Source organism: Zeus faber, assembly GCF_960531495.2.
Source record: "Zeus faber genome assembly, chromosome: 3".
NCBI classification, from domain to species: domain Eukaryota; kingdom Metazoa; phylum Chordata; class Actinopteri; order Zeiformes; family Zeidae; genus Zeus; species Zeus faber.
This window is the reverse complement of record NC_137190.1, coordinates 7,409,992-7,434,632: the sequence shown is the minus strand read 5'-3', so window position 1 is coordinate 7,434,632 and position 24,641 is coordinate 7,409,992. Positions and strand designations below refer to the sequence as shown.

The 24,641-nt window shown below is 42.4% G+C and overlaps 1 protein-coding gene across 12 annotated transcripts in view; it reads left to right on the top strand.

The window, feature by feature from the left end:
• ppip5k1a (diphosphoinositol pentakisphosphate kinase 1a) overlaps nucleotides 1-24,641 on the top strand; it is a 28,677-nt gene that overhangs the window by 662 nt on the left and 3,374 nt on the right. Inside the window, exons 2-27 of one of the 12 annotated variants that reach the window (XM_079997470.1) lie at nucleotides 81-276; nucleotides 799-889; nucleotides 3,961-4,046; nucleotides 4,615-4,649; nucleotides 5,310-5,411; nucleotides 5,985-6,146; nucleotides 6,262-6,383; nucleotides 6,506-6,607; nucleotides 7,627-7,713; nucleotides 7,816-7,891; nucleotides 8,011-8,120; nucleotides 8,948-9,033; nucleotides 9,148-9,273; nucleotides 12,162-12,283; nucleotides 12,726-12,908; nucleotides 13,350-13,491; nucleotides 13,763-13,986; nucleotides 14,643-14,770; nucleotides 14,879-14,993; nucleotides 15,087-15,194; nucleotides 15,813-15,929; nucleotides 16,025-16,156; nucleotides 16,524-16,617; nucleotides 17,710-17,835; nucleotides 19,505-19,567; nucleotides 24,037-24,216. In XM_079997470.1, the coding sequence (XP_079853596.1) occupies nucleotides 81-276; nucleotides 799-889; nucleotides 3,961-4,046; nucleotides 4,615-4,649; nucleotides 5,310-5,411; nucleotides 5,985-6,146; nucleotides 6,262-6,383; nucleotides 6,506-6,607; nucleotides 7,627-7,713; nucleotides 7,816-7,891; nucleotides 8,011-8,120; nucleotides 8,948-9,033; nucleotides 9,148-9,273; nucleotides 12,162-12,283; nucleotides 12,726-12,908; nucleotides 13,350-13,491; nucleotides 13,763-13,986; nucleotides 14,643-14,770; nucleotides 14,879-14,993; nucleotides 15,087-15,194; nucleotides 15,813-15,929; nucleotides 16,025-16,156; nucleotides 16,524-16,617; nucleotides 17,710-17,835; nucleotides 19,505-19,567; nucleotides 24,037-24,216 (3,115 nt within the window). The other 11 variants (XM_079997468.1, XM_079997465.1, XM_079997472.1 and 8 more) reach the window with 11 other exon arrangements.

The following is a 24,641-nucleotide window of genomic DNA, read 5'->3' as shown; positions in this document are numbered from 1 at the left end:
GCCGAATTGTATTAAGGTCACCTGTTTCATGTGTTGACGATGGAGGAAATATTCTCAACTTATTGTCTGTTTCCCGTCAGCCCCCAGAGCGACAAATCCTGGTGGGGATCTGTTGCATGATGAAGAAGTCCAAGTCCAAGCCAATGACCCAGATCCTGGAGAGGCTCTGCAAGTTCGAGTTCATCACTGTGGTCATTTTCCCCGAAGACGTCATCCTCAACGAGCCAGTGGAAAAATGGCCTCTGTGTGACTGCCTCATCTCCTTCCACTCCAAAGGTGGGACACACACACACACGCACACACACACGCACACACACACACACATTCAATCCAATCAGAGCACAATCACATGCAGGAACTGATAACCAGTTGTCACATGCAGTGAGCACGCAGGCAAAAACTGAACACAGAGCCTCACACTATACGTAGTCAGTCCGTCGAAGAATGGTCACATAGAATTGAGTTTGTCAACAATCGACTGGCCAAGCACACAACATTGATGTTCTTATAAAACAATACTACCCTTATGTCAAGTCTAACATAGCTTGTTCTGTCTGACTGATGGCCGCTGCTATTTTATTTTATTTTTTTACTTATTTGCTGTGCAATTTTCTTCACATTTTTTTTTCTTTTGCATGCTACCAGTTTATGACATTTAATTTGGTTTAGATCACAATGCCAATGTGTACATGGGTTTGTTGAACAAACGCACATTTACTTATTTCTCTTAGACTCAAACAGGAATTTGTGGATATTTTTTTGCACTCTCAGTAAACCCCTGCTCTGTACTCTAAACAGGATTTCCGCTGGATAAGGCAGTGAGCTACACCAAACTCAGAAACCCTCTGCTCATCAATGACCTGAACATGCAGTACTTCATTCAGGACAGGTAAGCTTCAGTGAGAGCAAATGTTTTACAGTATTCAATTTAAGAATAAAGGCTGTGTTTTACTGGCTTAGAGGCATCGGTGGTAGTATTGAGGTACATCTGAGAAAGCATAGCAAGCAATTAATGCAGTTAATTTCTAATACAAAGTTCAACCACTTCTTCTATTTCGTTTTCTGTATATAATTTCTTTGTCTACAGTTTTAATAACACCATGTTCCAAATTATTATGCAAATTAATTTAAGTGTCATAAACATTACATTTTTTGTTTTTCAATTAAACTCATGTATCTCAGGGTTTTTTGGATCACTGAAATCAGTCTCAGAAACCTGTGATAATAAGTTTGCCATGTGAGCCCAATTAAAGGAAAACTACTTAAGAAGGACTATCCACATTATTAAGCAGGCCACAGGTTTCAAGCAATATGGTAAAGAAAAAGGATCTCTCTGCTGCCGAAAAGCGTCAAATAGTGCAATGCCTTGGACAAGGTATGAAAACATTAGATATTTCACAAAAACATAAGCATGATCATCGTACTGTGAAGAGATTTGTGGCTGATTCAGAGCACAGAGGGGTTAATGCAGATAAAGGCAGAACGAGGAAGGTTTCTGCCAGACAAATTTATGGGATTAAGAGAGCAGCTGCTAAAATGCCATTACAAAGCAGCAAACAGGTATTTGAAGCTGCTGGTGCCTCTGGAGTCCCGCAAACCTCAAGGTGTAGGATCCTCCAGAGGCTTGCAGTTGTGCATTAACCTACTATTCTGCCACCCCTTACAAATGCTCACAAGCAGAAACGGTTGCAGTGGGCCCCGAAATACATGAAGACTCATTTTCAAACAGTCTTGTTTACTGATGAGTGCTGTGCAACCCTGGATGGTTCCGATGGATGGAGTAGTGGATGGTTGGTGGAGGCAACCATGTCCCAACAAGGCTGCACCGTCAGCAAGGAGGTGGCGGAGTCATGTTTTGGGCCGGAATATGGGGAGAGAGCTGGTAGGCCCCTTTAGGGTCCCTGAAGGTGTGAAAATGACCTATAGAGTTTCTGACTTAACACTTTCTTTCATGGCACAAAAAGAAGAACCGTGCCTTCCGTAGCAAAATCATCTTCATGCATGACAATGCACCATCTCATGCTGCACAGAATACCTCTGTGTCATTGGCTGCTATGGGCATAAAAGGAGAGAAACTCATGGTGTGGCCCCCATCCTCCCGTGACCTCAACCCTATTGAGAACCTTTGGAGCATCCTCAGGCAAAAGATCTATGAGGGTGGGAGGCAGTTTGCATCAAAACGGTAGCTCTGGGAGGCTGTTCTGACATCCTGCACAGAAATTCAAGCAGAAACTCTCCAAAAACTCACAAGTTCAATGGATGCAAGAATTTTGAAGGTGATATCAAAGAAGGCTCCTATGTTAACATGTAACTTGGCCTGTTAAGATGTTTTTGATTGAAATAGCTTTTGATTTCAGTAAATATGACCTCCTAATGCTGCAAATTCAACAAATGACCATTTTCAGTTCTTTACAACTATAAAATGTTTTGAAACTCTGTTGTGCATAATAATTTGAAACAGTGCATTTTGAGTTTTATATTTTTGAAAGAAATACTGTTATCATTGGGAGGTTTGTTCAATAACATTCAAATTTTACCCTAACGGTTGATGACTTGAAAATAATACTGAATGTCATTTGCATCGACTATTTAGGAAAATCAGAGAAAAATATCATTTGCATAATAATTTGGAACGCGGGGTAGATGTCAAAGTTTTGTTCGGTCAGGTACGCTCAGGTAACAAAATCATTGACCGCATGGTTTTTGGTTCACAGTAAACTGTCACAATTATGATTGCAATTATTTGAGCGGATTTCAATGATTTTGTAAAATTGTTGGATTCTACAATCAAATATTTCCAACCATCTTCATTCCACCAAAATCTGTTTCTGATCAAATTTGAGGCGAGAAATAAGCAATGAAGTTGCTGAATCGTCACTTTTATTAGATCTACAAGGCCTCATTTAAAAGTTTGTTCCAACTTCTGCCGTTCTGCAAGCTTTTAGGAGACACAGACACCGCAACGCAGCGGGACGCACAGACACTAGGATTTTTTGTTTCATGTAAACGTCAGAAAATAACATTTAATACATCTACAATAAAAACACTATTTGAATTGGCTTGGATTGGAGAAACTCACAATAGGTTGCGCGCAGCCTATGTCTAGGAACACATCAGGCTATGTACAGTACCGCATACTATTTCTATTTATTTTTTTAGAAAGAAAGAAACACAGCAGAATTATTTTTTAAATACTTACAGTACATTTCCATCATCTGCAGTTTCTTCACAGACAGTTGGTAATAATTCCTCTTTTAAAGGATTTGAGTTACTCAGATGGAGGGTGGTTCTAATTCTACTGAGGCCCAACGTGACGTAGGGGTTGGCCGCAAATGTGAACGGGTTGTTTCAGGACACGTTTGCTGAAATAGACAGCTCTCAAAAAGCTGACTGAGATGCCTTTTTTTACAGTTTGTGTGGTAGTAGGCCCCTCAGAGTCTCAAATGTATTTGACAAATAATCTCTTGAACTTGAACAATCACTGAAAAAGTGAGTTTTGCATATTAGGCCCCCTTTAAGGCACTGTTAGAAATGTTGCAACACATAGAATTTGAATGTTTTCTTATGTTGGGCATGGGAAATGTTACTGTTAATAAATGGCTCTTCATAAGGTAGATGTTTATGATCACGCTATTATAATTTTATACTATGATGGTGGCGTAAAATGTTATTTGTATAACAATTAGGATTGTGACAGCCCGAGGCCACAGCCTGGTTTTAGGCCACCGCCTTTTTGGCCCACATTCTCTTGCATTTAATTAATTGTAGAGGCACTTTGCATGAAGTTGATTTGCACAAAGTTGACTGTGCTCCAACTATAGATTGTGTCGCTGGCATCCACATGTCACGTTTAATCCCATGTGCGCAATGAACGGGGAGAGGCTCGTGGGACAAAATGCTCGTGTGTCCTCACCGTAAGGCACAGACAATGTAACATCACAGTGTACTGTTTATTTTTAGGAGGGAGGTCTATCGGATCCTGCAGGAAGAGGGGATTGACCTACCGCGCTATGCTGTGCTGAACCGAGACCCAGATAAGCCAGATGGTCAGTATGTTACTTTGATATTAAGTATGGATATTTTTTCACTGGTGTTTAACAAAGCTAACGTGACCCAGGAGAGAATTGTGTGCGGGGTATAAATATAACTAAATTAACCCCATTGCTTATTTTAATCTTTAAAGGCCATTTTTCCCCTCTGTGGAGAACCAGTTTTCCAGCCTTTGTCCAGCTAGCATCCCTGAGGCTATCAATTTGAGACAGCGTTGGTATATTTTGGTCACCAGATAAATTTAGTCTTTAACGGGACGCAGTAAGGAGCGTCACAAATTGAGTGCTGTGATATGAAGGCTCTGGCATTTACATCCTGTCTTAACACAGTGACAAGTAGAGTGCAAGTTTCCTAAGAGACAGCTGATCTGATGTTTATGTCTCACCCGTCTTTGATGTTAAAGGTTTGCTTTTATAGCAACATCAAAAAAACTTAAAATAATCTAAATGAGATTACTGCTTCGCAAGCGCTCAAGAATCTACACTGTTGCATGAAGTGACAGCTGTGTGTGTCTCCACGGCGACAAACAATATCTGTCGCCTCTGTGTGGTTTTGGCACCTCAGAGTGCAACCTTGTGGAGGGGGAGGACCACGTGGAGGTGAACGGAGAGGTGTTCCCGAAGCCCTTCGTCGAGAAGCCCGTCTGCGCAGAGGACCACAACGTCTACATCTACTACCCAACCTCAGCGGGCGGCGGCAGCCAGCGCCTCTTCAGAAAGGTCTCCTTCAACACACCATTTCTGGGGCTGGTTTCCCTAAACACCCGACACCCCCTTTAAGTCTCAAATTCCTCTAGTAAGTCTCCAGCTCCTTTTCCCTGTCCAAGTGCCTGTGCAGGTCTGCATTGGAAGCAACAGGAGTTGTGTTATATTTGGAAGGTGATGGCTACTCCGCACACTTTCCGAGGTCTCACCACCATCATTATCTGTCAAGTAATAATGGCAGCAATTCTGAAAACCTTGTCCAGAAATAGAGCACTCCAGTTCATCACTAAGGATCACTAAGTAGCTTCTCTTCTAAACACTGTGGGTGTTTCATTACATCGGTTGCACTGCCAGATAGGAAGAGTGTTATCATTTATCAGATGTAACTCTTTTCAAACAAACAGCAGCACGTTGTGGTTCTGCTGCGCGGTGGACAAGGTGTAGACTACACAGTATGGAAAAGCATGCCACTGGTTAATGTCAATTTATTAATAGGGGCTGGATCCAACACAGAAGATTTTCGGTTTGATTCTGCTCTCGCTGTCCTTTGCTCAGATCGGGAGCAGGAGCAGCGTGTACTCGCCAGAAAGCAGCGTGAGGAAAACGGGGTCCTACATCTATGAGGAGTTCATGCCAACAGATGGCACTGACGTAAAGGTAGAGTGTATAGTCAGACATGGGACTCTGAATGGAACTGTGATATGTGAAAAATGCTTTTTTGTTGTGCACATCGAACCCAATTTGGGTTCAGGTGCAGCATAAAAATGTAGAGTCATTCATACAAGGAAGACAAGATTGGGACTTAATTGCCTAACATGCAATTTGGAATATCCGTACTTGACCAGTCAATGTAGAAATGTAATGTAGAGTAAGAAAGATTCTCATTTAGCCTCTTTAGTCTGTTTCTAATTGGCCTAAATGTGAACGGTAACACGTATATAATTAGTGTCGCTGGCTCCAAAATAATAAAAGGGAAAAAAGATGAAATCTTTCCAAACGCTTTTTTTGTGAGGATTATGCAACCTTGAAAACAACATCATGGGCCAAAAAAGGTTGATAACCCCTGCAATAGTTTATTATTGCAGCAAGATTTGTGTCACACAGAAACGCACACTCTCATCGTGCAGCTGACGAGGCTTTTGTGTTTTCGGCATGCAGATATCTTGTCTTCCCTGGTAATGTTCCCTGATAAGGTTTGTTGTTGGTGTCAACGTGTGCACTGTACCGCAGGTGTACACTGTTGGGCCGGACTACGCTCACGCCGAGGCCCGTAAGTCTCCTGCCCTGGATGGGAAGGTGGAGAGGGACAGCGAGGGCAAGGAGATCCGCTACCCCGTCATGCTCTCGGCCATGGAGAAGCTGGTCGCCCGGAAAGTGTGCATGGCATTCAAGGTGAGCTCCGGTGATTTATGTTTGAGTCGCTACTTGGTCGCAGAGGCCGGTGTTGAAGCGCTCGTGAAGGGTCGTAACCTTGCGGCGTCCTCCTCTCCTCTGTCACGGTCGCCAGCAAACCGTGTGCGGATTTGACCTCCTCCGAGCCAACGGACACTCCTACGTGTGCGACGTCAACGGCTTCAGTTTTGTGAAGAATTCGATGAAATACTATGACGACTGCGCAAAGATCCTCGGGTACGTCTACGTCGGCTCTGTTTTTGCCCGCGCATCGGCTACTACCTGTCATTCATCCTCAGCTTAGAACGAGCCAAACATGAATTTATTAATTGAATGTGACCTTTGTCTGGGTGTTGTAGGAACATAGTGATGCGTGAGCTGGCACCGCAATTCCACATTCCCTGGTCCATTCCTACAGAGGCAGAGGACATCCCCATCGTTCCCACCACATCTGGGACGATGTGAGTCACGGTAGTAGAGGGCGGAAATAAGATTGACCTTCACTGAGATCCTCGCTATGTATCATTCCTTGGCCTGTCCATGTAAGATTGGGTTTATTGATCCTGTGGGGGAATTCAGGTAATAATGGAAAACAATAATCTATAGAGTTGTACCAGACTATTATATTGATAACTGATCCATCTTCAGTTTTTTTTGTTCAATTTTTTAAATTAATCTATGCAATTAAATTACGCTGGGAAATTACCGTGTTGACCCTAATATAAGGCGGCTCTGATTTTAAGACAACCCCCTTTTTTCAAGACTAATTTTTGGAAAAATACTTTTTGAATACTAAATCTTGTTTTTATAAATGCAACTGTTTTATTTGAAAACAATCAACGCCAGATTACAGTCGTACGAAGTGTGTGAAGATTGACGAACATAATGGGGCTAGAAGCCCCGCCTGCTTCTTTTCAAATTAGACGTGTGGGAAAATTTTGGGTTCCCAGTGAAGTATGAGAGCAATGGAGAGCGAGTGGTGGATCGGACGAGGTGTTGTTCGAAGGTTGTAGGGTACTGTATGTGTGCGGAAACAAGTGGTAACACTCCTCCTAATGCGCACGTTTTCTTTTTTATTATTCTACTGTGTATTGACATTTAAAACTCTAGACCCAGACGTCAGATGTATTTCCAGGAAAAAAATAAATAAACCTGGGTCAATATGGCATGTCATAACAATGATGAGGGAAAATCTTATCAGGAGTTATCTGAACCCATCTTGAAATAATATTCGATATTTAAAATGCAGTATGATATAATATATATTATTATCAAAGACAGACACACCAGTTCGGTGAAGCTTTAAATAAGCTGTTAAATACTACTTAATAGACAATTTCAAATTATCTGTCACTAAACCACGTATTTTATTATTAAAATCCTACTTTACATTTCTTTTGTCCCGTCACATCAGATGAAATAGTTGCCCTTAATTATTATAAAAAAAAAATTAAACATAGACTTGTTCTTGCCCTCTTAGGATGGAGCTTCGCTGTGTCATTGCAATAATCCGCCACGGGGACAGAACACCCAAACAGAAGATGAAGATGGAAGTTCGCAACCCAATGTAGGTTCTTCTTCTCTTCTTCTTCCTCCTTTCATCATTGTTCTCATCACACGCTCTCACAGACCCAGAGGGTTTTGACTCTGCCATTCCCCTCTCACACAGGTTCTTTGACCTATTTGAAAAGTACGGAGGTTACAGAACAGGGAAACTGAAGCTGAAGAAGCCAAAACAGCTACAGGTACATGTGCAGGACGAGCGAGGCGACTTCCCAAGTAATTTTAAAAGCTAACATAATTTAATATTCCCATGTCGTCGTGTGAATCAGCTGTCTCTTGCCCGGTCCGTGTTGCCTTCCAGGAGGTGCTGGACATCACCAGGCAGCTGTTGGCAGAGCTAGGACAACATGATGACTGCGAGATAGAGGAAAAAGTGTCAAAACTGGAACAGCTAAAGACTGTTCTGGAAATGTGAGTAAAGAGTCACCGGAATCATTATCGCAGAGTTTTGAAATGTCAAACTATTACTAAAAACCAAGGATGAAACAATAGTATATTGGAAGCCTCAGGATTTACTAAGCATTAGTAAAAAGTATTGTATCTGTTGAAGGAATGACAATAAGGATGATAATACTGTACATATTTTGATCCTGTCTTTTATTTTATTTTCATTATACAGATTGAAATTGAGATGACTTATGTTGTGTATGTAAAAGAAAAAGGGGTAAAAAGTTGCACATTCTTCCAACACAAACTTCTGTTTTTTGTTTATCTTGTGTAGCCGATAGTTTGACACAGAGGTCTGGCTACGCAAGAGTAGCATTTGTTATCGCATCATTGACTTTATTTTGTGATTGTATGACTCCTGGTGTGTCGCTGCCACATAAGGAGACGACATCGGGTCCTTAAAAAGAAACAATATTTCAATGAGAAGTGGCGACATAATGAGACGGGCAAGTTGCGTGACTGTTGGAGCAGTCGACTCAAACAATGTATTGCTCCCACTGTCGACCCTACTACACCTTCTATGTTTAATTTGTATCATATTTAGCCTTTAATATGGATTATTAAAATGTGGCTGGTAAAATAGTGAGTGGCCTCTAGAAGTTAAAGTCCACCAGACCCAGTGGCTAGTGCATAAAAAAAGAGCTACACCCTGAATTTAATCCTTGGAGTCAATACCTCAGTACTGTGAACACATAGTAATTTCATTTGGACTTCATTCAGTTTGTATTCATTAACCGAGAAAAAGGCAAAAAGTTTTATAAATCACTGTTCATATCATTTGTCTTTCAAAGGTATGGACACTTCTCTGGGATCAACAGGAAAGTGCAGCTAACCTACCTGCCCCATGGGCAGCCCAAAGCCTCCAGCGAGGAAGAAGGTACAAAGACACTGAGGCAGTATATCTCTCTGCCCGGTTTATTGACTGTAAATGGATTGATAGCTTTTGAAACAACCTCTGTGTCTTTCTCCCGGTGAATTCTTGACACGTCAGACACGCGTAAGGAAGGTCCCTCTCTGCTGCTGGTGCTAAAATGGGGTGGAGAGTTGACTCCTGCCGGCAGAGTGCAAGCTGAGGAGCTGGGACGGGCTTTCCGCTGCATGTACCCTGGTGGACAAGGTCACACACACACACACACACACACACACACACACACACACACACACACACACCCCCCAATTATAGCCGTATATGACGGAAAACATGTAGACACGTTTTTAAAGTTGACCAATCTGTCTGCGGTTCATTACTCACCATTTGTTGTAATGTGATATTGTGATCGACTTCTTTAATCATTCAATTTTGTTTTCTAAAACCTTAACCATGCTTGTCGTCTTGCTGGTAATGTCATGATTGTTGCATCCAATTCCACCTGCTGAATTGCACTTGGTGCTTGACTAGGTACACCTCCAAGGGGTGGATGACATGACGGAAACGCAGAGCATTATATCAATATGAAGGACTGACAAAATCAAATATCACAATATACAGTATATTTAGTACCTTCATATTGTTCATTTGGCTATATTTTGAGGATGAGTTTTGGTGTTTCCATAAAATATTTACACACAATACATTTTGAGAAACAATCATTTCCAATATCGAATTAACAATATCGATATTGTATTGATATATCGCTCAACCATAATCAAGGAGCAGTCGTGCATTCAACAATGTTTTGGGTAAATCACACCATTCCTGCGGATATTTTAGCCACACATTCATGGTGTAAACCTTCCCAACATCACCTCAAAAGTTGGGTTGAGATCTTTGGAGCTGTGCATGCCTCCTCACCAAACTGAAGTCATTATTGCTTTCCTGGAACTAGCTTTTGTGATTTATCCCATGCCTTTATTGTCCTGTTGGACAATCAGAAGACATCTGAACATCTGTGGACATCTCTTTTTGAAAGGGACCGTCCACAAAGGCTGTGACAACAACTTGCACTGTACTGTTATTAGAAGGCAGGACGGATCCATGGACTCATGCTGTTCAGGCCAAATTCTTCACCAAAAAATCAGCAGGTTCAGAGCCAAAATCCAGATGCTTTAAATTGGAAAACATTTTTCCAGTGACCCAGTTTTGGTGAACAAGTGCTAAATGCTCCCTTCTCCCTGGTTCTACTCCTGGTCTTTTCAGCAGACAGGAGTAGTACCCAGGGCGGTCTTCTGCTGTAGCCCATTCACCTCAAGGTTCAATGGGCTGTGTTTTCAGAGATGCCCTTCTGCACACCGCTGTTGTGAACAGCTGCTGTTTGATCATTTGAGGCCTGATCACGTGAACACGTCCGGCCACAGTTCTTCTGACCTCCCGTTATCAACAAGTGCTCAGCCACAGAACTGGCGCTCACTGGGTGTTTGGTTATAATGCAAAGAATGGTACTACAGACAAAGGGTTTCCAGTGAGGCTAATGCCAGCAGCTGTTTCTGAGATGCTGGAACCTCCATGTCTGGCAGCAGCATTCTTACCATTGTCAAAGTTGCTTTAGATTCCATGTCTTGTGCAGCAAATACTATCAATGGGGGGAAAAAAGAAGAGTCGGCTCTGAACTGTGACGCATTCAAACAAGTCCACGCTGATGTCCATCCGAGTTTTATACTGTTTATTAAGCAAAAAGAAAGACTCACCAGCGATAGTTATACTGAAATAATTAAATCAAGTAATGATGGTCAAGAGAAAATATCGGGGCCCTGCTAACTCTCTCTGTTCCAAAAACTAACCACGAAGGTGAACCTGTAAAATAAATGTTTAACCACACCCCTGTGTCAATTACCAGAAGTGATGGTAAAACTGGAAGTGATGTTTACAGCAGTGACGTGTGCAGCCTAGACAAATAATAAACTCTGAATAAACAAACAAAGCTAATTACACATTTTGTCTCCCATATCTTGAGCATTTGTATGTTCGGTCATACAACAATTAAAGCTCTTCATCGTGTGTGTGTGTGTGTGTGTGTGTGTGTGTGTGTGTGTGTGTGTGTGTGTGTGTGTGTGTGTGTGTGTGTGTGTGTGTGTGTGTGTGTGTGTGTGTGTGTGTGTGTGTGTGTGTGTGCGCCTTAGATGTTCAGTTGCACCCATGTGAGTCGTCGCTAGGTAGAGGAGCATTTTTGTGTTAACCATCAGGACTACCTCATAATCCACTAAGTGTACATCCAAGTCAATGCCACTGTCTATATGAAGTAAGTTTGTAATCATATAGCTGATCAAAACAAAAAGGTTTGGGGTCCTCCATTCTCTTGCGGATCTCAGACGTCAGACTCTGTATGAGGGTGTAGACCTGGTCGCAGGTGGTCACAGGGTTTTCAACTATCTTCATTGAATTCACCAGAGACGCACTGCTGGTCGGGGCCAGCTAAAACACACACACACACACACACATAAACTTAATATAACAGAAAATACACATAGCCAAACACAGTATAACAGATAAGTTGTCCCTTACTACTGTGTGAATACAGCCACACTCTTGTATTGGCTCCCTGCTCGGTACGCCTTGGTTATTGTGCCACCACACAGAGGACTGGCAGAAGTTACTGATCCATATAAGGTCAAAATAATAGGCAGGAATAGGTACTTAGTGCATAGCTGAAGGAGAGAGAGAGAGGGGGGAGGGTTAAAGAACCCTGGGCCAAAAAGGCCATTATAGTGCTCTGTAATCATTCTGATATATTGTATCCTCAGAATTGTTTTGTTCTATTTCATATAATAATCAGTCATATATTTTTGCCAGCGTAGTCTTCAGACTCTAAAATGCACATTTCCTATAATGTGCAGTTTCGAAAGATGTTCTGCTATTCCAAACGTGGCTGGAATGGATGTATCTTTCAACGCAGGTACAGGCTCAAACAAACACTTCCTCCTCTGTTCCTATGATTTTCCTACGTCAACAAACCCTCGCTGAGCAGTTAACTCTTCAAGACGGCGCTGATCTAGGTTGCCTTGGCAACAAGTGGCATGTTTCTGCCGTCCCTAACACTGTTTGTCTTTTTCTTTTTTTCTTCCTACTAGGTGACTACGCTGGATTCCCTGGCTGTGGGTTGCTACGGTTACACAGCACCTACAGACATGACCTCAAAATCTATGCATCTGACGAGGGCAGGGTACAGATGACGGCTGCAGCTTTTGCCAAGGTAGCCAGCTGGGGTGGCAGAATATGATCACAGACATTCATCCTCGTACAATTACAAAAAGTGGAACTTTTACAGTATACATTTCACTTGTGTGTGTGTGTGTGTGTGTGTGTGTGTGTGTGTGTGTGTGTGTGTGTGTGTGTGTGTGTGTGTGTGTGTGTGTGTGTGTGTGTGTGTGTGTGTGTGTGTGTGTGTGTGTGTGTGTGTGTGTGTGTGTGATCAGAAGAAATCTCTGTGTGATTGCAATACTCCCAAAGTCAGAATATTTATTGCAGTTGTCCTTGTAGATACATCCTTGTCATATTGAATGTTAAAGTCCATGCGTTTCCCACCCTTTGCCAGGCAGTCAGGAACGTCATCCATTATTCTGAAGTGTCAATGCCTACTCTTAATCATCTTCCTCTCGCAGCATTTGATGGTAATGTGTGTGTTTGCCTGCTAGGGTCTGCTGGCGCTCGAGGGCGAGCTGACTCCCATCTTGGTGCAGATGGTGAAGAGCGCCAACATGAACGGGCTGCTGGACAGCGACAGTGACCCACTGAGCGGCTGCCAGCACCGTGTCAAGGCCCGTCTGCACGACATCATGCAGAAAGACGAGGAGTTCACGGTGGAGCACTACGACAAGGTGACAGACCACCAAGTCTTGCCTCGTTATCAGACCCAATGTAATCAAATAAAAAAAAAAAAACCAAACGGCACAAAAAAAAAAAAACAATCGGAAAAAAGAAATTGGAACCGTGCGGATCTTGTGTTTTGCCGTCTGTCAACACCAGTTTATCAGCCTGCAGGTGTCTTTAAAAGTATCTAGTGTTTATCTGTCGTGTGCCCTGTTATTTGAAATCTGAAATTCATTCAGCTCTCTCTCTCTCTTTCTCTCGCTCTTCGCTCTCGCTCTCGCTCTCGCTCTCGCTTTCGCTCTCTCTCTCTCTGTGTGTGTGTGTGTGTGTGTGTGTGTGTGTGTGTGTGTGTGTGTGTGTGTGTGTGTGTGTGTGTGTGTGTGTGTGTGTGTGTGTGTGTGTGTGTGTGTGTGTGTGTGTGTGTGTGTGTGTGTGTGTGTGTGTGTTAGCTGGCTCCAACCAGCAGCGCGTCTCTGGTGAATTCAATGAAGATAGTTGAAAACCCTGTGACCACCTGCGACCAGGTCTACACCCTCATACAGAGTCTGACGTCCCAGATCCGCAAGAGAATGGAGGACCCCAAGTCTGCCGGTAGATGGGGAACTGACCTACCCGCGACATTACCCGACGTTCAAGGAAATGGCCGTTGAGGTAAACATCTCTCTCTCTCTCTCTCTCTCTCTCTCTCTCTCTCTCTCTCTCTCTCTCTCTCTCTCTCTCTCTCTCTCTCTCTCTCTCTCTCTCTCTCTCTCTCTCTCTCTCTCTCTCTCTCTCTCTCTCTCTCTCTCTCTCTCTCTCTCTCTCTCTCTCTCTCTCTCTCTCTCTCTCTCTCTCTCTCTCTCTCTCTCTCTCTCTGCCTCAGACCTGCAGCTGTACCACAGTGAGTCCCTGGAGCTGATGCTGCAGCGCTGGTCCAAGCTGGAGCGGGACTTCCGGATGAAGAGCGGTCGCTACGACATCAGCAAGATCCCCGATGTCTACGACTGTGTCAAGTACGACGTGATCCACAATGCCTCGCTGGGCCTGGAGGACACGCTGGAGCTGTTCCGCCTCTCCCGGGCTCTGGCCGACATCATCATCCCCCAGGTGACGGAAGAGGGACATTTTTGTCCTGAGTGATAATTCCTGTGGTCCGGATGGGGTTTATAACGACATATTCATGTAATAACGGCACAGTTTGTAATAACCTGTCAAAATGTAATGAAATGTGTCATTTATTATGTATTGTAATGACTTGCTGTATAATCATGCCCTGTTACATATTAGAGTGGTTATTACTAATTGTGGTAGTTACAGCAAAGTGACATTTTGGTGTTTCTTTGTTGTGTTACACTTTAGCAAAGCATGTTAATTTATGTTAATGTTAAATTATTACATATTCATCGAAAAAAATAAAAAAATAAATGTAACCCACAAAAGGCATACAATGGAATGGGAATGGCCACAAAAAACGTTGCTTCAGTTTATGATTAAAGACTAATAGAATTTCGACAGAACAATTCTCCTTTTGTTTAGAATATAACTTTTTAGAGCTATTGATTTTCTAATATTTATAGAGCCTATTAGTTTCTCTAATATTAGCTGTGCATGTGTGCTGTATTTTCTTAAATATATATCAGAAATCTTATCACTTCTTTTTGAATCCATTTAGCCCAAAGAACGTTGTCAAAATATGTGAAAACAACAATTATTATTCAAACACTTTTTGCAAATCTCTCGCTTTCTGATTCTCTCATGGTCAGGAGTATGGGATCAACTCAGTGGAGAAGCTGGACATAGCTTATGCCTACTGCCTCCCGCTGGTCAGGAAGATCCAGATTGACCTCCAGAGAACCCATGAGGACGAGTCCGTCAACAAGCTGCATCCCCTGTGAGTCTGTAGGGCTGAGCACGGCAACGGGTTTCCATGGTTATTTAAGAAGAAAGTAAAAATGAATAAAATTAACACGACTGAAATTGATTTGCGTGTTGTTTCCAGGTACTCGCGGGGGGTGATGTCTCCCGGACGTCACGTCAGAACGCGCTTGTATTTCACCAGCGAGAGCCACGTGCATTCCCTCCTCAGCATCTTCCGCTACGGCGGCCTGCTGGATGTAAGCAGCCGTTCGCTCGCCACGAGCGTCGCCGCTGACGCAGCAACGAACGTTGAACCGTGCGCGTGCATGTGTGTACTTGTGTTTCGACAGGAGGAGAAGGACCAGCAGTGGAAGCGAGCCATGGACTACCTCAGCGCTGTCTCTGAGCTTAACTACATGACTCAGATAGTGATCATGCTGTACGAGGACAGCAACAAGGTATTTGTTTTCAACTTCACCATGTCATTCGCTGTCATTGTTTTAGTTTTGGTGGGTGAAGTAGAGAAGAGGATTTGTGCACAGATGGAGATGTTGCTGTTATGACAGAAAACGTATTGTCATTTTTACATTAACGTGAAGCCAAATTGGAGTTTGTTAGCCGGCAAACTTAACTAACGATTTTGAAATAATTTATTATTTTTATATATATTTATATTTATTTATTTATTTTCTTTTTTTCTCCAAATTTTTTCAAAACTTTCTTCTAATAACAAATAAATAAACATCACATAAACTACCAAATAGTCAGTTAAATAGACCAGATCCAGATCCTTTTTAAACTTTTAGCCAGAAATGTATATTTAATAGTTTTTTTTTAAATTATTATTGTTTATTTTATTATTTCATCCATGCGGTAGCTGAATTTGATATTGTTATCGTCCAAAATTCTCCGTATAGATCCACTCTCAATGACGCTACCCTGGTTAAATAAAGATTCACAAAAAAATACATTTATATATAATAAATTCAAATAAATATTTACATTTTTAATTTAAATATAAAACGCACAACCTTTTCATTGTCATTCTGTGCGCCTCACAAACGCTCCACCTGAAGGACATCTCGTCAGAGGAGCGCTTCCACGTGGAGCTCCACTTCAGCCCGGGGGTCAAGGGGGTCGAGGAAGAGGAGAATGCGCCGACGGGTTTCGGCTTCAGGCCCGCCTCCGCAGAGGTAGCGGTTTAATGGTCGCAAGTATTCTGGTTTACACGGTAGGCCTGTTCGTAGATTAACAGGTTGTTTTCCTTTTATCTTTTTGCGACGGGCAGAAACACACCGACCCCGGTAGCCTCGAGGACCTGCTACGTGATGAGACGGACCGCGCCGTGCCGCTATCCGAGCCAATGGGCATGCACAGGAAGTCGCCACTCATACGCAACCGCAAGACTGGCTCCATGGAGGTGAGCCTGGTCATTCTGGACTTTTTTTCTTAGGATTCTATCGTCAAAAATAAGTCCAGTCTTTGATATCTATCCCATATTTTTATAATAGCATTTTATAATTTATTTGCACTATTCATGTGATCCTCCTATATGCTGTATGCATTGTTGGTGTGGGGTCCACCTTTCCCGGCAAATCAGTCGATCAGAAGAAGGCAAACTTTCGAGAAAAGAAAGAATTTGATTGAAAACTAGGTCAATAAAATTAAAAACCTGTTGGGGCCAGATTAATATTTACATAAACAATAGCAGACCATGAACTACCATGAAGGATTAATGGCAGGAAATAATGGCAGTTTCATTTTGTTTTGGAAATTGCTGTCTGCAGGTCCTGTCGGAGACGTCGTCCTCTAAGGCGGGGAGCTATCGCCTCTTCCCTTCCTGCTCACGTCACTCCCCTGAAATGAAGCAGAGCGGACTAGGTAGTGTGTGTGTGTGTGTGTGTGTGTGTGTGTGTGTGTGTGTGTGTGTGTGTGTGTGTGTGTGTGTGCGTGTGCGTGTGCGCGTGCGACGAGGTCTTTCATACCTGGGATAACTTGTTTCAATCAGGAATCACCGACACTTACATAATCACAGTAATTATAAATTCTTGATTATTTTTGAAGAGGTGAGATTCATGCGAAAATTGTGTGTTTTGAAGAAGGCTCTAGTTAGGGTTTTGAGGCCTGGCTTACATGAGACTGCGCCCTCACTGCGGTTTATTCTGAAGTTTTTGCCTTTAACTAAAAACATTTAATAAAACTGTTGAATTTTTCTGTGTGGAAGCTTGTTTAAGCTACTTCAAATTTTAATTACAACTGCAGTTATTGTTTTAATATTTCAATACCTGGTGTTCTTCATAGAGTTTGCTTATATATTGTATATGTAAGGTCTTAACTAAATTGTACGTTAATGTACTTTATTTGATCAAGAGGTTAAGGAGGGACGTAAGCCTAAGTTTAAACATGCACTGTTTTCATCATAGATATTTGTCAGTGACGCTGCTTTCCGTGTGTGTTTATACGTGTTTGCCTGTGGGCGATTCCATACAAATTAATTTGCGGAGTTCTTCTCTCATTACACAGCCGCAACCCAGTCTGAACATGCACCGCTCTAATTACTGCAGAAATCTGTCGGTGCCGTCGTTTTTAGATTGGGTTTCTGCCGACGTATTAGCCTTGGGGCAGCGCCGTGCTCATTAACATTATGAGTTCCTCCTCATTCCAGAGTGGGAACCTTGTAATCCCTTTGCCCGTCTACTTAGGTGGGTGTTAAGCCTCATAGACGTGCTCCTAGAAAAGGGGTCCTGGAGATTGAGAGTGACATTGGAATGAGTCACATGGTATTTTTCAAGGTCCATGTCTCTCTCTCTCTCTCTGTCCCTGTCTGTCTCTTTTTCTTTCAATCTGTTGTTATTCTCATGTATTTCTTTCACTCCCCCTTCCTGAGGTTTAAGCTAAGATGGCTCTTTGTTTAAATGCTGCATGCTCCACTCCACCCTACCCTTCCCCGACCCCGCCCCCCCTCCCCTGCAGGCTCTCAGTGTGCCGGGCTCTTCAGTACCACTGTCCTGGGGGGTTCGTCTAGCGCCCCCAACCTGCAGGACTACGCACGCACACACCGCAAAAAATTCTCTTCTGGCAGTCTGTCCTACAAAGACGGTATGTATGGTTGCTGGATTTTTTTCTTTGCGTCTTTATTTATTTATTTATCTTTAGGCACATGTTCCGTCTGTAGTCTGTGAAGAGCAGCAGATAATCTTTACTGCCTTTATATCCCTTCGCCGGTGTTTGACCTAAATTGATTACAGTCCAAATTTTAGATCACAATCCATTTTACATTCAGTTTTTGTGTCCACATCGGTCAATTTTTTTTGTCGTTGTTTATTTTTTTTGGGGGGGGGGCTGTTATCCAGGCCAGGAGTATGTATGAAGACAAATTAATGCAATTACTACAGGTGCATACTTTGTTATTTAAAAATAATGAAATTAGTGTGTGTGTGTGTGTGTGTGTGTGTGTGTGTGTGTGTGTGTGTGTGTGTGTGTGTGTGTGTGTGTGTGTGTGTGTGTGTGTGTGTGTGTGTGTGTGTGTGTGTGTGTGTGTGTGTGTGTGTGTGTGTGTGTGTGTTACTAGAAAATAGTTAATTGGATAGTGAAATTCACATTAAAAACTGTTGATAAATGAAAAATGTATAAAACAAGTCCACTTATTGTATTTATTTACAATATAGATGCATGTTTGCTGTGTGTGTGTGTATTATATATATATATATATATATATATATATATATATATATATATATATATATACACACACACAAACACACACATACTCTGAAGAATTTAAACATACAAATTCTAGGGCCATAACAAATATTGAGCCAACCAGGAGCAACTCAGGCTGTTATGATGTATTTTGTCATACTGTCCACTCTGTGTCACTGTGGTATCATCTAGTTTGTCTTCTCTCTGCCGCCCTCCTGGTGGTCCAATGTCTTTCAGTCTTAGTGTTTTCCATCCTCCATCTTGTTACATTTCGTATTTAAATGAATCAAGACCAAAGAATCCAAATGTGAAGCTCTGGTGCCACAGTCCCATTTTTGATGAATTTTGATATTGTTAAAAATCCCAAATATATTGTGCATCAGCGCATGCTTGTCTGTGAGGATGTTGTTCCTCACTCTTTGTATTTATTTTATTTTATTGATTTTTTTTTTTTCCTTTGTGTGTGCGTCATGGTTGGAACTTAAACCTCTTCATTCCAGTATAAAACTGGTCTCAGCCACTGGCCAAAATGACTCCTTGTTGTCTGTCATCTAATTGAAAGAGAGGCTGAACTGCCAACCTCACCCATTGTCTGTAGCTCGGAGCTGGAAATCAGGCCTATCTTGAAATCCCCCTTTGTATCACTTTCTTTTATCTTCATCCCCCCCAAATGTTAAGTCATTTCATTTCATTTTGTCTTCAGATGATATTTCATCTGCGTGTATCCTTCGAACCATCTCTGGATGTGACCTTTCTTTGCCGTACAGCCTATGTATGTGACAAATAATCTCGTGAACTTGAACTTGAAGCGCACACATACTGGCGAGTCACTCAGGGCGACCTCCTCAATTACACTTAGTATTTCTCATCTTCCATTTTGTTTATTCTCTTTTTTTTTTAAGGCACTCTATTGTACTTGTGCTGTCCACACATTTTCTTTCACATTAGTGGAAAGAAATAGGATATTGCAGTTTTCCAGCAGTTACTCTGGCTCATGGTAACATTAGTTTTTTTTTTTTGTTGTTGTTTTTTTTCTGTTTTTTTTTTTTTTTTTTTTTTTCCTCAGAGTTGTTGTCTATGCCGGCAGTAAAACGATTTTCTGTGTCGTTTGCAAAGCATCCGACTAATGGTACGTTTGCCTTTTTAAAGTATATTTTTCACTTCCTCACTTCCCTTTGTCTTGCATGACTGAAATACATTCTTCTTTTTTACCTTTGGGTTTTGCTACACGTGGTTTCTACCATGGCCTTAAAACTCTGTGGGTTTTCAGTCTTTTATTATAATTTTTGTATTCATTGAGTCTGACCATACGCTTGGACCTCACTTCTTCTAACACCACCTCACGTTCTGTTTGTAACCGGGGTTCCCACTGTGTGTGTGTGTGTGTGTGTGTGTGTGTGTGTGTGTGTGTGTGTGTGTGTGTGTGTGTGTGTGTGTGTGTGTGTGTGTGTGTGTGTGTGTGTGTGTGTGTGTGTGTGTGTGTGTGTGTGTGTGTGTGGATCAACTCTAATGATTATCCTTTTCTACCATCATGTCATAATGGTACCAACAATAAGTGCAGCTTTGCCCAGCACACAAAATGATAATAACCTTTATTCGTAGAGCACTTCTCATACGACGTGGCGCTATGTAGGACAATGGTGATGGGTGGGAACCCTGTGTAACATCCTGCATAAAATTTTGTTGTAAACTTGTCACCATCACCCCCAATGATTGAGGTCATTCTCAGTGGATAGATAGAGATGTGTGGCTATGTATGATGCATAAAGATGTATACAGTACATGTGACCATCTTTGCTAAGGTTGTGACGAGAATCCCATCTGTGACAATTCCACCAACCACACTTCAGTGTTTAACCCTTCCCCTGTTTTGTTGGAGCACAGCTCCTCCAGTAAGGCCGGCTGAAGCTCAGACCAACGCCTGCAAATTCAGATATTGTGGGGATATGATTGGCATTCAAAGTTGGACCAGCCTTTCCGAACAGAGAAAGGGTTAAGGGATTGTTCGTCCCATGAACTGTGTTTGTATGTCCGTCATGTGCTGGTACTGTATTAATCTGGTAGCTTTTCCCCTCATGAAGAGATCATGCCTCTTCTTTATTTTTCATTGCACGAATATGAATGTCAGTCCTGCTTGAAACATAAACAAGGAAAAATGTGTTTACATCACAAGCTTCAAGGTGGACCTATTATGCTCCCTTTCAATAAGTTATTATGTGGTCTCTGGTGTTCCCAAAACATGTCTTTTAAGTTTTATGCTGAAAATACCACTGAGATTATCCATTCGAGCCATTGTATCATGCCTGAAAACCATGGTGTTTCAAGACGGGCTGTTTCTGAGTGCGTAGCTTTAAATGGCAATGAGCAGCCAGGCCCCTAGTTCTGTGAGCCAATGGGTTTGAGCACAAGTTCCGGGTTGTGTGAGCCAATGGGTGGTAGCCAATGGTTTGCTCCCAGCTTTACTCCGGATTCTATTGTACAGTAAAATATGTTTCTGAACAAATTTGAGGCCGAGAAATAAGCAATCCAGTTGCTGAATCTTCACTCATATTAGATCTACAAGGCCTCATTCAAAGGTCAGTTCCGACCTTCACCGCGGTGTCCAGAGCAGCGCGGAGCTTGTTGCACTGTGGGATACGGCGGGGCTCGAGGCTTTTTTGTTTCATTCAATTACAGAAACGTCGGAAAATAAAGTAAATACATCTATGGTTTTGACTGGAGAAACACGGATTGGATTGCGCACCGCAGCCTACAGTGCAGTCAACCTACCGTGGACACACACACACACACACACACACACACACACACACACACACACACACACACACACACACACACACACACACACACACACACACACACACACACACACACACACACACACAAAACACACAGCAAATACTTACTTTTCCATCGTCTGCAGTTTTGTCACGGAAAGTTGGTATGAATTCCTCTTTCTTTTTTAAGAATTGTGCTGGTCTGTAAGCCAACAATAGAGCACTTCCCATGCTTAGCTATTAACTTTGATTGCCAGCGGGTCCGGTTGCGCTCCAGCCGTGGGTGGAGTTACTCAGATGGAGGGCGGTTCTAATTCTACCGAAGCTCCACTTGACGTAGGAAGGGGCTTCAAATCTGAACGGCTTATTTAACTTTCTGAAATAGACGGCTCACAAAAAACTGAACTGGGTTGTCTTGTTTCACAGTTTGTGTGTTAGTATTTTATGCCCATCAGAGACCACAAGTATGTGCAAAAGCACTGAAAAAGTGAGTTTTGCATAAAAGGTCCCCTTTAAAGCACATACATTTTCTGTTTTTGCCTTTTTCAAATGTTTGTGGTGGCAATTGAAGGACTCATACTTTGCGAAATGCTGCTATCCTTGCAGGTTTATTCCCAGCTCAGGAACTGCTCAGTTGTATGTATCTTGGAATGTTACTTTGGAACTGTTTTCCCGCAATATTCTTCTATTGTTTTCTACTACGACAAAGAGCTTTTCCGAAATCTCTGCTCTTTTATAATAACTGGTAATAATTGGGATAATTTGTCATAATTCATCACAATTTAGCACCCGTCTGGTCATGCCTGACTCATCTTACTGCTGTTATATGGATGTACTGGATCCATGTCACTGACGAGTGGCTGGGCTGCTCTCTGGTTCTGAATGAGGAGCTTTCTGCTGTTTGATTCTCATCAATTACTAGTACAGCAACTAGTGCTTTTAAGAAACGCAATCACCATACACCGTTTGTGTGGAAGACAAGGAAAATAGTCTGAGTGTAAGAACTGACAGTGCTATGTTAAATGTAATGAAGTTGTAGGTGTAGTAAATGAAGACTTGTTGGAGGATATTTTGGGGCAGTTTCCTCAACTACGTGATTCAGTATAGCATGCCGACTATCATACTAATGTAGTCAACGACGCACTACAGTACATCAAAATGCTCACCAGATCATCCATCAACTCAATGCAAGTCTTTCAAATTAATTTTGCAAAGCTACAGTACATGTCTGTCAATAATGAATAATTTAATTGAAGCTATTGAACGACATGTACTGCACGACACTGTCTTGTATTAGTTTTGACGCACGCTTGCCAGCTCTTTGCCTTACTTGGTTTTTTTTTCTGATAGTGACATGCCTGCATTATGGTACATTCAAGAACTCTGCTTGGTAACAAGAAGCAAGTTATACAGATTTTTACCTCTGTGACTTGAAATCTGCTTCATTTTGACTGTGACAGATTTGGACAAAAGGACATGAGTGTTCATTTTGTAGTCCAGTGTCTACATGTCTCATCACATTACATTGTAGGTTACCAAGTCCTGACAAAGTCCGATAATCAACACATTATATCGAAGCATTTCATTGGATTTTGGTCAGAAATTATTCCTATGGTTGGAGAGCAAAATGACGCCCAGGTCAAAAATGGCCAGAATTCTCCTTTAACCAGTTTATCAGCTTCCTACATAAAGACAATGAAAATTGTGACCTCTGGTCAATCATATAGTTTGAGTAATAAGAACCTATTTCCAACCTAACAAGCCGTGTCTCAGCTGCTGGGGTATTGATTTAATTCAAGCTAGTCTCATGTTACTCTACATTAAGTTCACCGTGCTAAATAACACTATGATGTCATTGTAGAACACACTGAACTTATGTTATCCTTCACTTTAGGGACACAGGATGATACATCTGCGATATCAGTTTTTCGATCTCTATGGGGGGCTATGACAGGTACCGCAGCCCGTGATGAGGTTTTGTCTTTATGCACAACTTCCAACTACAGGCTTTGGGGGGGGGGGGGGGGGGGGGGGGGAGAGTCATTTGAGATCGATTTGTCTAAATCGACGGTGGTGTGGTGGCCAGGTAGACCTGCATGACGAACAGCCTCCACAGTGTGCGTGTCTGTGTGTCTGTGTGTGTCTGTGTTTTCCCCACTGTGTGTGCGTGTGTTTTCTCAGAAAACACTGTTCACTGTGTTGGCAGAGACATAATTAATATTTTTAATTGGCATTTTTGGACTGACCTTGAAGACCATACTGACGGCGAAACTAGGATCACAGCTCGGTGTTCCGTGAACCTACATGATTGTTGTGTCACTGTTTCTCCTTTTTTGATTTCAAGATAAGATAAGGTAACACTTTATTAATCCCCCTGGACACCCAAGTGTGTTCTTTAAGTGGGTAACGCAGAGGAGCAATGTTTTCTTGTCTTCAGTGTCTTGCTATAGGGTTTGCGGTGCGGTTGGAAGCGTTTGTACGTTGCTGTTTGAGTTTGATGGCTTTTGGTGTAAAGTGTTGCCTGAGTGTGACGTGCTGTGGTTGGTGAACAGAACACAAACTATTGCCCCCACACCCACACACACACCTTGCTCTTCCCCTCCCGTAGATCCTTCAATCACCTTTTTCTTTTCCCTCTTACTTTCACCCTGTCTATTATTCCATTCACCTTATATGGCCTAATGTTTCTCTTGTCTTCACCCCTAGCCTCTTCCTCTGTCCACCCCTTCCTCTTCACTCATAGTCTATCATTTATATTTGTATATCATACACTCTACCTACTCCTCCACTGCCCTCCCTGGCTTTTCCTGTTCTTCCTCAGAGCCCCTGGAGGACCACCATGTGGCCCAGTTGTTGAGGCCCTTCTCCTTTGACCTCAGCCTGGGCCGGCATCTCTGTCTAGACCGGGCGCTGGCCCACCACCTCCAGCAGTGCTCTTACCACCTACGCCTGTTCCAAAACTGGCTCATCTCTGGCCAGGACCCCCTAGAGTACTTCCACGGTTAGCCCTTGGCCTCTGCCCTCCTTATCTGACCCGCAAGCCCTAACAAGCCTGGGTTGGACTGTGTTTTTTCTGCAAGTGACTCTTTGCTTTGCCGCTGATATCTTTGCCTGCCTGACTGAGGCTGTTGCACACCAGAATTGTGCAAGTTGGTTTATGATTGCAATTTACTGCTGTTTTGTGGCTTAAATAACAGACGATCCTCCCTCGCTGCAGTGCCAAGCTTTTTTTCTTACACACTAATCTTAACTATTTAGATAAGATTTAGTTAGTGATTTAGTTAGGTAGTCTCATTGAGATTTGAGATCAAATTACATAAATGTTATTTCAGACAATACCGCACAACAGTCCATCACAAGACAAGTCCATGTGTAGTTTAACATGTCGGCAAGTCAAACTCTTACAAGCGTCCAGTGGCATGAGAG